Below are 15,451 nucleotides of genomic sequence, written 5' to 3'. Positions count from 1 at the left end.
GATGAACAGATACGAACAAACATAAACGACATCAATGAATCAACGTGATAAGCATCAACAAACATGATTGGTTAGTAGATGACACACTAAGTGTGATTTAAATTGCAATGAAGCTTCCACTAGTTATAGGTTAGGTTAGGCTGTGAACTTTATCAGTTAACAAAGGAGTTCTAAAAAACCTTGAGTATACAGTTGCTTACGAAAGTATTTGAATATTTATAGAAACCTTCTTTTGTTATGCGAAACGATTCTGAAATTGATAAAAGTGATGAAACGCGACTATTATGATTATATTGATACATTTTGAACAAATCTGAAACTAATACATAGAAGTTACAAAACATTCTGTCTTGCGGGTACTTATATATTTCGTAGAGATCATAAAAGTGTTTAAACAGTGAATTATCTATTGTATTAATAATCTTCAGTGTCTAATGGGAGCATGTTTAACACCTGTTACATGTTTAAAATGCTTATTCATGTGTATGTACTAATTTTTTATTAAATATATGTTTGCAATAAAAGACTTGTAACTTTTATATGCATTTTTAGATTGATTTCATATTTTATCAAATATAATCAGAATAGTCGGGTCTCGTATTGCCTATGAAATTTTAAATTGGTTAATAGGTACAATATATTAAATTGGCATAACATGTATACCTACATAAAAGTTTTCTATAGTTGATGTTCAAGTACTTTTATAAGACTTCTAGCTTTCTGAGACTGTAGCTTTTCCGTATTAAATACGAATTATATGTATACAAATACCTGATCTATGTTTGTTTATTTTAATGATATTGGATTACTTCTCAAAGGTGGATTGAAGAACTGGTGGGCGTAGCAATGTCCTGTTAAAGAAGGAAAATCCAATCAACCAATTAATGTGGAATTACTGTACTGGTTTGCGTTCATTCGTCAGGTGCAGACCCGGCTTTATAAAGCAATTGGATAACTCAAAGAGAATACAGTATACTATAGGAATTAATTTATGTCGCTGAGTACATGTGAGCCGCACTACTCTCATATGTGTGGGTGCACGGATACTTTCTCTACGGTCGAGGTCTCCCATATACAACCCGACACGACTTCCTTCCATACAGATTCGAACTTTCTCCGGTTTTGCAGTAGCAGCAGCGGCTACAACCGCGTGGCCACGTTGCGTCATGTCGAGTGGATCCTCGGACGACGAAGCGAAATAGTAATGCGATGGTGTTAATGAAATATGTATTAACAAACTGTACTGGTAATAGCGGCGTATTAGTGTAGATTACGATTTGGATGTAGGATATTTGAAAAAGAAGCGAGAAGAAATACTATAAGAAAATATTAAAGTTGTTTTTTGCGGAATGTTCTAATCTTGAGTAGGTTCTAGAATTTATATATTACTTAGTTAACGTGGAGCAATGCCATGTGAAAATTTGTAATAATAGGAAGTTTTTCTTTATTAGGCTTTTCTTTCTTTGCTATGTAGACTTACTATAATTTTCTATAATCTTCGTTCGTAATACGTTTAAAAAATATGTGTGATAATCAGGTGAAATAATAACAAAATTGTCTTAACAAAATATTAATCAACTTTATTTGTAACGGCATCGGTTAACAAAAGTAACAACAACATTGTATAAAAAGGGGGAGTAGAAAATATACATACATAAAGATAGAACGCGTTAGGGTCAGGGCCGTGTCAGTCGATTAATCTTTCGAAAACTTATCTCTCTACAACTTATTATACGACTAAGATAATATATACAGCGGCTTATGTTACAATACTCTTGAATAGGTTTTTATACAAGCTACAGATTTTTATACTGCTCGATCAGTGATTGGTAAACCCAAAGTTGACTGTCTGACCGCTTTGATTTTTCGATGCTGGTGGTGGAACCAGGTCCTGACTGATCGATGGAGCTTCAGTCTTCGAAGATCTATCCCATCTAACCTTGTTCTCGTCGATTCGATGTTGCTGTTGTTGAGCCTGAGCGTTCTGCTTTGAAGCAGCATCAGAACTATAAGGAACTATCTGAGAACTTTGAGTCTCTGTATCTTTTCGGTCTTCCCAACCATGGTGATGGGGATGGTGGTCGTCCGCAGGGAACCATTCCGATATCCAAACTGGTTTCCAAATCTTCTTCCATGCCGGAACCCAAATTTCCTTCCAAGCTGGTACCCAAATCTGTTTCCAAGCCTCTTTCCAAGCTAATTTCTTATCAGGTACCCACTCAAGTTTCTTATCAGCCTTCCAAATCTGTTTCCAGGCCTCCTTCCATTCCAGCTTCTTATCAGGCACCCAAATAAGTTTCTTGGATGGTTTCCAAATCTGCTTCCATTCTTCCTTCCAAATAAGCTTCTTGTCATCCACCCAAATTTGCTTTTTGGCCGGCTTCCAGATTTGCTTCCAGGCTTCCACCCACTCCAGCTTCTTGTCTGGTACCCAGATCTGTTTTTTCGCTGGTTTCCAATACTTTTTCCATAGTGGTTTCCATATCAGTTTCTTCTTCCAGAGATCGTGACTAGTGTACTGCCATCCATGGTTATCGGTTCCGTGGAAGTGCTCACCAGGAATGCCGATTTTCACCCATTCAGGGATCCAGATTTTTTTCCAGGCTGGTACCTGAATCTCCTTCCACGCTGGTACTTGAATCTCCTTCCAAACCGGTTTCCAGATCTTTTTCCACGCGGGCACCTGAATTTCCTTCCAGGCTGGCACCTTTATAGGTTTCCAAACGGGTTTCCAAATCTTTTTCCAGGCTGGTACCTGAATGTCCTTCCACACTGGGACCTGTATTTCCTTCCACACAGGCTTCCAAATCTTTTTCCAAGCTGGCACCTGAATGTCTTTCCATACTGCCTTCTGCGTTGGTACCCACACGGGTTTCCAAATTTTCTTCCACGCGGGCTTCCAGATTTGTTTCTTTGCTGGTTTCCAGATTTTCTTCCATCCTGGTTTCCAAATCAGTTTCTTCTTCCAATAGCCATGATCGTGGTGATGATGGTGATGATCGTCATGGTGTTCTTCGAGCGCTCCATTGCCTCCATCGCCACCACCTCCTCCAGAATGACCAAAACCACCACCAACGTCACCTCCACCGGAATGGCCAAAACTACCGCCAATGTCACCTCCAGAATGACCAAAACCACCGCCAATGTCACCACCGCCAGAGTGACCAAAGCCACCTCCTCCAGAATGGCCAAAACCATCTCCTGCATCACCACCGTGACCACCTAGATCTCCACCGTGACCACCTAGATCTCCACCGTAACCGGTAGCTAAACCGCCACCATGGCCTCCCAAATCATCACCCCATCTCTTCTGTGCCGCTGTGCCATATCTATGTTCAAAAGTTATTTAAAAAACTATAATAATTTTAAAATACTTTTTGATACAATTTAAATTTACTAGTAAACTTGCTATAGGATTACTATGACATTTACTACAGTATTTGAATTGTTTAAGAGAAAAATATTTTTATTCTGAAAGATCATAGAAATAGTATATAGTAAGAATGATTTTGATGAAATTCTATTTATGTTTTTAGTAAAAATAATAAAATGTGCACTTACGGAATTTGTTGCTGAGACTTCTGTTCTTGCAGTTGATTCTGATCCACTGCCTTGCTCGCCACAAGTGCGGCTTGCAGTAGCACTACTAGTGCAGCCTGTGAACAACGTAATTGCAGATATTACAGAATTTCTCTATAAGTAACATACTAGCAAATGTCACTATTTAACGCTGTCTGCCTTAACTATTTTTGAGTTCCAGATATAATCACGTTTAAATCTTGATAAGAAAACTGAAACATACAATACAAGACACGAGGAAATTTCGATTTTTTTAATGGTAATATTCTAGTCATGACTTTTAACCGCTGTTCGTTTATGGTACATCACTTTCGAAACTCGTTGTCGATCGATAATCAAGTAACACGTTTGTCAACAAATAGTGACTGTCGCCCTACAGTTCCGGTTCTGTCCATCGTTGTTCTCAAATTGTTATACATCATTGAGGAGAAATACTATGAGCATTGAAGAAAACAGAATCGTTTAAAATTATAATAAATAACAGAAATATCTAGTTCAATGTTTCTGCAATATTAAATATTTTAAAACTTAAATTATATTATTAGATATTATTTTCTAGATTTATAATTATTCATGAAGGATATGCACATTTTACCTATATTTTATTATATTATGTCTAGACAACAAAATGATTAAAAACGATCTACATAGTACCATATAAATTAACCATAGATTCTATTTTTCAGATAAATAACGTGGAGCGTCTAACGTTGGCCCAATTGTTAAATGGTAATCAACATTACTTTACCAGAAACTTCAGAAGTACGATGATCTTAATAGTCAAGCCGATCACCATTCTTCAATCATGACACTCGCTACTTACTCCAGATATGACGAATCTCAAAGACATCACCGATTATTTCGCTTGCACCCTTGCTACGATGAAATCGTTCGAGAACATCCACCTTACTCAGATGCGATAGTTAAAAGATTCACGATTTGTAGATAAGATCGAGAAACTTAATCGAAACGAATATTTTGAAAGAAAAACTAACCACGCATCCCGGGCGAATCCTCATATTTTTCGCAATGCCGCCCGTCGGGCTCGGGCCGCGTACTCTTGTTCCCTAAGTGCAGGAAAACGTAAGTTACTTCGTCCAATCAGCGGAACGCCGTAGTTATATAGGCGCGTATTCTCCCCCAGTGCTATCGTCGGAAGGTGACTCGTGGACGTGGTGCGCCTGGGCCAGGTGGTGAAGGTGGTGGTAAAATCGTCCTGGTGGAGGAGGCAGTCCACATAGTCAGAGGAAATCGAGACGCGATGGTGGTGGGCTCCGAGGGGACGACGTTACGGAAAGCCCGTAACTTGACTACCTAGCGATGGAACCGATTTTATTCTTTTCTGTTGGCTGACCACAGTTTGTTACATGAAAGTACTATCATGTCCTTGTAAGATTTTCCTTTTTTGTGGATCTATATTTACAATATTTCAAATTTCAATGCTATTTCCTTCCTTAAACTAAGTAGTCGTTTTGGAGATAATCAGGAGGAAAACGTAATTTATATATTATATTATGTATTATGTAGAACTTGAGATAATTGAATTAATAGAATAAATTGTTCTTTTGAGTAAGAGTTTCTCTATTTTGAATATTGTATTTATTAATCAATTAAATTATATATATCATATATTATTTCCACTTAGCATATTGCAAATATTTAAAATTTCCAATTTTTCTTTGATGAAAATATATTACCACATAATTTAATATAATTTAATTTAATTAAATATATTTCATTTAATATAAAGATACTGGCTATATTATTTACGAAAATTAATATGATAGAAAATGTCGTTATACATGTCACACAAATTTTTAGCCTAACTATAATATTACTAGAATATTGATTATATATTGTACGTGATATGTATTTTACCCCAACCTAACCCCAACTATTTACAAAATTCAAAAGGAATCTCCACAATTAATTTCGCTACAAAATCTGTTCTACCTATCCTTCGCTCCTCATAATCGATATTGTATATTCTATAATTAGTATCCTATTCTATATTTCATAGTAACGCTAACAAAAAGCATCCATAATATAATTTGCAAAGCTCAGAGGGGACTTAATCCCATCGCTACGTTCGCTCTCCTTCTTCCTTGCCGCAGTCCACCTCCCACGACCAGACTGGCGATCTTACTTTATACCACGATGGGCTATCGTTCCGGAGAAAGTGATCGGGAACACGATCCGGTCGGGCGAGCCTGACGGTTTCGTTCTCTTGGTATTTACGCGGCTCTGTCCAGCGAAGGCGAAGTTCACGGGTAGGCAAGGTTATGTAGCAAGGTTATACCTGGTGTTCCAGATTACCTGAGAAGGGAAAAGTGGTGGCAAAAAAAGGTCGATCAGTACCACTTTGTGTTTCATGTAAATTTTTTCCCTTTGTATGATCGGATCGATTTCGGAACATCCAACCATTTCACGTCCACTGCTGGTTTCTCTTCTGGAAGGCCCCGCGGCTGGACCAGCATCGTTTTTCCTTTCACATATCCTGTCATCGTTGATAAGCGCCGGAAGGCGTACGATCGACGTCACATCAAATTTTGCCACTTGATTCAGCGATTGAGAAGCATACATTAAAGTAGGAAAAAGTTTCTCCACTTGTAAAAGACTAAAAGGAATTGGATTTTTAAGAGCTGAAGGAAAAAGTGTTGCGAATAATGGAAATGTGGAAATAGAAATTTGTATCATGAATTATAGAATCTCTAGTTATATTCTTTAATCCGTAATTTCTTTTAATAAGGAAAAGTACATATTCATAAAAATGTCGTATAGAAAATCGCGGAACTAATTGTTGCTGCTAGGCACAATCGTAGTTTCGCCTTTACATCGAGTGAAAATAAATTTCCTGATGCGTCCTTATTCATTAATGATTTCTAATACGTTCTGTTTCATTAATTACGCATACGGTTTGGGTAGATCAACTTCCGAATGAGATTCCGTTTACGCAATTTTACTACCCGTTCAGTTATTCAACAGTCACGAGACAAACAGAAATATAGTAATCTCTTATTTAATCTAATATCTCATCTCAAGGTCATTGATTGAAATATGTCTAAGATATACAATTTTATGTACAATACAATTTTGCTCCTTGAAAGAGGGACTCACATTCCTATATGTTACATACTTTCGCAAGATTTAATTGTCTGAAACGAAACAACGAACGCGGATTATGGTGGCGTTGCGTTTTATTTGAAAAGCTCATAATCACAGACGGCTGCATCAGTGAAAGTTCACGCTAAAGTGGGGAAAAATATTACAATGCAAAAAGTACGACTCGTGTTACCTCTTTGAGATTTTAACCATTAGTAATCGCGAAATATATGTCAACATTCCAAATTTAATGGAATATATGTAATTTAGAAGAATAATAGCACAAATGAGGGTGTCAGAGAAACAAAAGTGGACGATGAAGGTAGGAAACGAAATATGTTATGAGAAAGCATATTCAATAAAAATGATATAAAAATATTTCTTTCACTTTAATGATAATTTCTTTTATTTTGGTTCCATTTTCAGATGACGCACTTTGATCATCACAAATGATGCAAAACCTGAAATATGGTAAGAATAAGTGAATGATAATAAATAATAATAAATGTGATAAAGTAGATATCTCTGTAAATTAGACAATGAAGTCTTTATTTTACTTAATCTAGGTATTTCCTTAAGTGGGTTGAAGTGGATATCGATTCCATCCAACGTATTGCAAAGTTATTTCGTATGTTAATATGTTGTACTACACCACTGGGTTTGCGAGCCAAGCTGGAAGTGATAACTGTCTAACTTCGCGCGAAATACGCAACGACAGGTACACGTATTCGCAGGATGAAAGTGAATTCTTTATTCTACGAAGTCAAACACTTGAAAGCAAACGAAACTGCTAGGATATGTTCCAACTATTCCGGTTCGTAAATCATTTGGTCGCGCGGTTGCTCCAGATTTTCAAACCCGTACGCGAGAACAATCCAGACCGACGTTTCACCATTCCTCCGCGTCTGCGATATTAGTTTCCGTTTGATACTAGCATTTTCTTTTGACCCAACCTGAGAAAAAGGCCCAACCTGAAACGTTCAAAGCTGAAAGCCATCATTCTTGGAATTTCTTATTAAGTTCTAACTTTCAGTTCTTCGTACGTCTATAATTGCGTGTCACAACTTAAAAGCCCGGCGCGGAATAAATACTTATTGGCTGTTATGTGGCAAAGTTTCGCTAATTAATTTCCTATTTTTTAGAAGGTGAGTTAGCAATCGCAAATATTGATGTATGTACATATATATTATAGCAAGGATGTCTAGGAGTGTGAAACGGAAAAGATGATATGAAATATATCATACATCATTTGGCGCGTGGGTAGAAGTAAAAAAGGACGTTTGAGACGTTCCAAAGGCGCGACGGTAAATAGAGGATCGAAATATTTTAGAAATTTGTATTTGCACTCTAGATGGTCGACTTATGGGCAAATACCTACGGCTTGCTTTCTAAACGTCTCGTCCCTCGAGGTAGTCTCGCTCCTCGAAATGTCTCTTCTTCGATATTTGGGTTACGTGCTCTGGTAAAAAGGTTTACGAAAAACAAACGATTGCTTCATGTTCCCGGAAACGGTGTCTTAGTTTAGTTCTTATCAGAAGTAAAACTAGGTCTTCCTCCTATTTTCTTCTTTGAGAGTTAGAAAGAAAAATTTTATTCACGAGAGATAAAAGAATTGGTACCATATTATTAACAAATTAATCTACAATTAAGAATAATATTAATATTTACGTTACTTATTTTCAGTGTGGAGATGTAAATACCTGTCTCCTTCTTCTAAAACTCACATTGTTAGAAAATTGTTCTTTATGATAAGGAGTAATGTAAGTATTTATGATATTCGTTTCATTTAGAACAAAATACGTTTTTCATTGCGTGATACTTTGTCCTACTTTGTCTGTGCAGCAGTTCACTCGAAAAGATGTTCCCGCCACCTTCGTTGAAGTAATGGATAATCGGTTTAAATCTTTACACGAATTTCTACGCTGGTGATTTCTTCGTGTTATTTACTGCATCTATATATCAAATAGTCGGCAATAATCGATGAAACGAGCAAGCTGATATGCAAGATGAAAGTTTATCCTTCCTACTTTATGCACGATATCTTTCGAGTTTATAGTCTCTTCTGATTCCACAATGTGTTTGCTTTCTATTAGCGGTAGAAAAGGACATATGAATTTTCTTAAAAAATAAAAATTATAGTGAATTTTATTACTAATTATTCAAAGAATTCTTAAAAATGTTTAGTTTTTAAGAAACTGAAGAAAATAGAATTTCTAAAGGAATAATTCGTCTCTAAAAAGCAGAGATATAAAACTTGCTCTATCAGAATGTTACTCTATTTACAAGAACACGTGTAGTCGTCTAAGAACACATTCCGATGTTTCGTACACGATCCTAACTTTTTTCTGTCGATAAAATCAAATGATTACAGTATCATTTTCTTCAAGATATAATTACGTCTCTTTACTTCGAAAATCTTTCATTTGTCTTTGATTTTTTGTCCATCTAATTTCTCGGGAGTGAAAGGTGTCCGTGGTGATTTCATACTACATGGTCACATACACGTACGCTCGTTTACGCACGTTCGCATGTCCATATAAACAAACATTATCACGTTACCTAATCCTTGTTACCTGACATCCATTAACAATTAATGCTTCGTCATGATTTTCACCAATTAAAGTGTCCACGCGAATAATATAGGGAATTAGAAAATACAAAACTGCACAGTACATAATTGCACATTACATAATATAAAAAAATATATAAAATATATAAATATATAAACATATATAAAATATAGTGCTTTTTATAATATTCGATAGGTAAAACAATTTTCCATTTTGCTATTTTTTCTACTTTTGTGATTACTGTAGTCTCTAAAATATGAATTTACATAAAAACCCGCAGTCTATTTGTAACGGTATTTTACGATCTTGAGCTAGCAGTAAACAAAGAAATTTATGTTTAACTCAAAAGTTCTATCACGTTTTAAGTTCCAAATTTCATGTAGTGCTCAATATGAACTTTGACAGGGTTCGTGTCACGTGTATCGTCTTCAGTACACACTGAACTTTCCATTCATGTTTCTGACATTTTCAACGCTTGTCAGATAAGTATAATAGTAGCATGCACTATCCGGTGGCACACGTGATTTGAAAGAAAAATTGTGCGTGAAGACACCGGAATGTGTTAGAAAACAACTCAATGTGGAGTATCTCTGTTAAGATTTTATTTCAATCAGAACTAATCTTATTTACTTATTTGCGAAAATTTATTTCTCATTGCATGGAAAACTTTAGTAAACTTTCGAAACATTTTGTAGGGTTTTATCGGTTGATGGACTTCATAGTATTTTTTTTTTTCACCGAACGTTCAACAAGTATTACTTAACTAAAACTGTGTTTGATGTTCAATTAGGACGCTTGGTATATGCTGTCGTTCATTATATAGTTGGGTTAATGTTAGATCCTTTGAATATCTGCCAGTTCCGGCGTGTAGAAGTTCAGTGAAAGTAACAAATACCGCCGGGCAATTGATGTAACAGCCTTACTCTGGACTTCCATGACGGATTCCATTACGAATCGTAATGCCTTCTAGAACTACGATGGGTCGCCCCTGTTAATAAGTGGGTAAGTCAGTGAAAGGTGTTTCATCATTCATAGTCCATATCCTAGAATTAAGATACATACTTAAGAAAATTATGAAAGGAACTGTTTAAAATTTACAGCATCGTAACTTCTCATTGATTGATTACAAAGGATTCTTAAGTTTGATATGTATTTTTCTGCTACTTTTGTATATTAATATATGGTACGAATGTTGCTAGTACTACATCTGAATTTCCAAAGTATCTCAGTTCCCGATGTATCAATTTTGATCTACCTGGTACAAAAAATACTTGAGTTCACGTATATCTGAATCCAAGAATACTTAATTTTTGTAATGTCTGAAGTCAGAGGTAGCTGAAGTAGGTACTTGAGCTTTCAAATACATAAATCCAAGAGTGCCTGAATATTCAATGTACAAGTTCTCGTGTATGTATTCTCTTCCGAATCTTCGATTACTTGAATTCTAAAGTAAGTATCTGAGTTGCTGTCATGTAGTTAGTACTTGTAGACAATAAACGTCTAACACAAGCATCTGTTCTATTCATTAGAAAGCGTTAGGTATTGTCACATCCTTGTTTGAAAGTAAATTGCATGGATTTTCTTCGGGCCACGGGTTACGTATTCATCCTCTTCGATTTCCTGGCACGCAGTTGCGTACACTTCGATAGATAGATATCTTTATCCTCGTGCAGCGTAAATTAGAAACCGGATGTTCCACTCTCTACAGAAATCCAGCGACATTTTAGGAAACTAGCATTGAAGATTTTTCTCTTGTCTGTTGAGATCTTGAATGAGATCGGAAAACGAGGATGAACAAAGGAGCGCTGGAAGGCGTAAAACGTAATTGTTAGAACTGACAGGGGAGAGTGTCAGAATGCGCTAATCGTCGAGATTAACTTTCACATATTGTAACAGCTATATGAACGTTGGAATGTTCTCAGAGAGCAGGAAGAGTTATTAAGATCACGGCCGGTTACCCAAGCACGCTTGAATAAGCTTCGATTCCATGGAATTTTCTCCTGTCATTAACCTTCACGAGTAGTATTAAAATATCTTGTACTTAACGCTCGACTAAATCACTCATGTATCTTCGTACATGATACTTATTAAGAGCGCAAGTGAAATGAAAAAAATGCCAAATAATGTGCTATATGTTGAACACGTCGAAATTAAGTAACAAGGATTTCACTTCATGGTTCGAGATTCAAGGTAAAGTTTACTGTATCTTTTTTCTTCCAGTTTCAGGTTCTTTCTTCCATGTATTTTTAAGTTTTTCGTGGTAATATCGTTAATCACGAAGTTGTCCGGAGAATAGTTTTATAGGAGACATTGACCAGTGACAGATATAAATCTTCCCGTTTACGATTGGCGAATTTCTATGTTGCTCCTTGACATTTCATGCAGTGGAAGTAAAGCTGTGTGGAAGGATAAGAGGCATTGGCGCAGTCATTAAACTCTTGAATAATACCTGCTTTCTAATCTACCATTATTTTACTTCGTGATATCAAATGTGATTGTAAGTGATTGTAATAAATACACGCTTTACTATGTAGGAAATAATATATTACGGAAATTTTATATATCTCATGACTTAGCATATCGGAAATAAAGAAGAACACATGAGTAAACATGTAGGAAAGAAACATCAAATATTATATTCTACCTTATTGCAGAGTAAAAATAGAAAATTCTACGAATATTCGACGCCACTGAAAATAGAAACAGCTGAGTGAGAAGGAAATGTGTCCCATGTATCCTGCAGGTCACCAAGTTCAGATAGTTATCCCTTTCTCATGTGACTAGGCCTCTTCTTTCCTGCTTCCCAGCCGAACAGGCAATTTCCACGATGGGAAAGTCACAATGGTGGTACATCCTTTTAGCATGAAACAGGCAAGGAAAAAACCAACGCGTGCCTGCCTTCGGTTTTCGACTTGTAAACGAGTGAGTGCATGCTTCCGCTATAACGAATGAGTAGAGAGCTGAAGATGCATCTGAAGACGCTGCAGGCTGTGCTGGGTTGAAAGTGAAACTTACATCTCAACGCGGCAATGTGATCGAACCAATTAACAATCGCCTGGATTCATGAGCTTTCGATCTGGTGTACGCATGGATGCATCCGGTACCTTAAGAAATTAATGGCACTTTCGTGCAATAAAAAGATCGAATTATCCATAGAAAGTACTGGAAAATATCTCATAAATATTTGGAAAATATTAAAAAATATTGGAAAATATTTCTTTGATATTTCAATCACATATAAGAACAATTTATTTTTTGATAATTGTTTAGCTTTGGAGGCTTTTTTCACCACTAAAAAATATATTAGGTATTTAATTAACCTCATATATTAAATTAAATAACATAAACTTTGATGTAGAACTAAATAATTGAGCTTTCACTTAATCTGGAAAGAATAGAAAATAGAATAGAATTTTTCAAGCTTGAGGCAATATTCAATATGTTTTATACAGGTTCTTTTTATTATTTATAGTTATTCGATTTCATTGTTTCGATAGCATTGAACAAAATCTCCTTAACCTAGAACCAACTTACAATTTACATGAATAGCAAGTAATGGTTAAAAAAATGTTTTCGAGGAAGAAATAAAGATCGCTTTCTCTGAAAGGAACTTATTAATAATGCATAACAGCGCGTGGCTTGTATGCAAGCAAATGTAAACCTTTCCCATGTTTACGTAGATTATAAATCTACCAGATTACTTATATAATCACGTATAATTCCGACGGAAATATTATCCGAGTATCTTCCGGAATTTCTACGAATTTTCTTGTAACTTTTTTATAACGCCTGTCTTCAGTTATTTTTCGAGTTGTCAGAGTCAAACTTCCGGGATATTCACATATACGGGTAGAGAGCTGCGGTTGCATCGTATAGACCCACAGTGTCTCGATGCGTTCGAGACGATTTCAGTTCGAAAGTGAAATGCAACTCCTGTAATCAACGATGTGCCCTGAGCAGGTGAAATCTCGATGTTTAATTGGGTGTTCAGTTGGATGTCACAGAACGGTTCTGATCTAGAAATTCTGTTTGATCGTCGAAATTAGATTATATGTGTTTTACATTACGTTGATGTACTATGTTGATAGGAAAACAAACAAAAAGAAACGTTTTAAAGGATCTATTAGCGTTAGGATAAGAAAGTAATAAATTATACTGTTGGGTTGTCGTTATTTTCTATTAAATAATGAAACGTTCGAACAAATATTGCTCTTGGTAAAGTGATTGAGAAAGGTAGAACAGATGAAAAAAGAAAGGAGATTAAAAAAGTACTAGAAGAAAGAATAAAAATAGTTATAGGAATAGAAACGGAAAACAAGATATACGAATGGAAACATGCAATATTAGTAAAGTAGTTTATACATAGTAAATGAAGACAGGGCATGCATGAGTGTGGGGCAATGTCTTATAAGTTTATAAATTTACCACACCAAAGTCCATTTTAAATAAAGTTCGAATTATATAGTAGGCTATACATATATATACTGATCTTGGTCGAAGACAATACGATTTAAACATATTGCCACTATTTATTAAAAAATTGTATGCAGTACAACAGCTCAAGTATTGACGTAATTATTGTTCAGTTAGTATTTACGGACATGTAATTATTCAAGTAACAACCCAGAGTGGATAATTCTTGAAATAGCAAATAAGACGACTATATTACGATACACGGTCGTGCGGTAGAATGCGTTTGATCTCAATTCGAAAGTGAAATTTACTTCGATTCGCGGTCAGCGATGCGCGTTATCTGGGTGAAATTACGTTTCTAATGGGCAACGAAGTAAGCTATCATTACCATTGACCTGTATGTTTCATACACGTTACAAAATGATTCCACGTTACATGTGATACAAAACCAAATAAACTAGTTATCCGCTTACGGTACAGCTCACGTAACTATCCTATCGATAGTCCTTTTGTGTCTATTCTACTGTGGGACTGAACGTTTGGGAACAAATCATTTTATAAATGAGATATTTGTATACTATTACAACAGCTTAACTAAAAATTAAAAATTTCCAGGTATTTCAAGGTACCTAAAGTCGCAAACATCAACTGCGAAATTTTTTATAGAATAAAATTCGTCGCAATTCATATTTGAATTTAAAAATATTGAAATGCCTGAGTTCCGGGATACTTACATGACAAGATATATAATGAATCTTCGAATCATTAAATAGGCAGGTACTCAAATTCTCTATCTACATATAAAAGCACCTCAAACATTTAAATTTCAAAATATGTAAGTTCTAGGATATCCAAATGTCGAGATACCTGTACTTTCCAGTCATTAATTGTGGCTGAATTCTGGAATATCTACTTATAAAGCCTAAATATTGAAGTATTTAAGTTTTATGATACTTGACTTTACAAGCAAAGTTTTATAGTCTTTCAGTTTTCATGTTACGTAATTGAAGAAATTCAAGAAGAAGACATTTATAGTTGTACTTAAATCTTCGATAAATACGTATTAAATGCGTTAATCTATGGATCCTACTTTCGCCACAGGAATAAGCAAATTTAAAAAGAGCTGTCAATAAAAAATCCGAGGATGAACAAAGGAAAAATATATACCTGCTCGTCCTCATCGCGGCAAGCCATGTGAAAGTGGCCTTGCCGAGTAAACGCTGATCATGACACCGTACTTTTCGCCTTTTCGCATTCTGCGTAGTGAACGAAAAATTGATCAATGATTAAAAGGCACCGAGGCTCAGCTTTCGAAAGAAACACTTGAACTCTTTTCATCGAAGAAAAGATTCAAAAGAACCGCATTTAATTGTAGTTGGGTGCATACACAAGCAATTATATTGTTATAATTATGACAGAAAGTTTTGAATGGCACGTGAATGAAATTATGTCAGCTTTATTGAAATACAATTTATTGAAAGAAAAATATAAAATGAAATTAAGGTAAGGTAACAAATTTATAAAATAGGTATTGTAGTTATTTTTCGTTGGTTATCAGTATTATTTATCACATTATCATATTCATCTCATAGTAACATTCTTTTTAGACTTGACGAAGAGAGCAATATCGCAAGATTTAAATGTTAAATTATTGATAAGATGCTTGCCATTTTTTCAAACCGGTCATTAATCCTATGATGGAAATGTTGATAGATCGCAATTGCCACAAATCCAACGTATGAACGATTCGCTTTCTATTGGGTAATACATGTGATCGTATATGTCTT

General features: G+C 35.5%; 1 protein-coding gene and 1 long non-coding RNA gene across 2 annotated transcripts; one reads left to right on the top strand and one right to left on the bottom strand.

Moving 5' to 3' along the window:
* Nucleotides 1-1,812: 1,812 nt before the first annotated feature.
* LOC122569629 lies at nt 1,813-4,636 on the bottom strand. Its single transcript, XM_043730963.1, has 3 exons — nt 4,575-4,636; nt 3,562-3,656; nt 1,813-3,329 (listed from the first exon to the last, which is right to left on the bottom strand). The coding sequence occupies exons 1-3, from the start codon at nt 4,596-4,598 to the stop codon at nt 1,820-1,822; spliced, it is 1,629 nt and encodes a 542-aa protein (XP_043586898.1). The 5' UTR covers nt 4,599-4,636; the 3' UTR covers nt 1,813-1,819.
* On the top strand, nt 3,273-5,100 carry LOC122569640. The gene is made up of 3 exons (XR_006317532.1): nt 3,273-3,838; nt 4,266-4,662; nt 4,724-5,100. It is a non-coding gene; the product is annotated as an uncharacterized LOC122569640 (long non-coding RNA).
* Nucleotides 5,101-15,451: the final 10,351 nt, after the last annotated feature.

This window comes from Bombus pyrosoma, linkage group LG7, assembly GCF_014825855.1.
Source record: "Bombus pyrosoma isolate SC7728 linkage group LG7, ASM1482585v1, whole genome shotgun sequence".
NCBI lineage: Eukaryota > Metazoa > Arthropoda > Insecta > Hymenoptera > Apidae > Bombus > Bombus pyrosoma.
The sequence above is the reverse complement of the archived record's forward strand: the minus strand, read 5'-3'. Positions and strand labels throughout refer to the sequence as shown.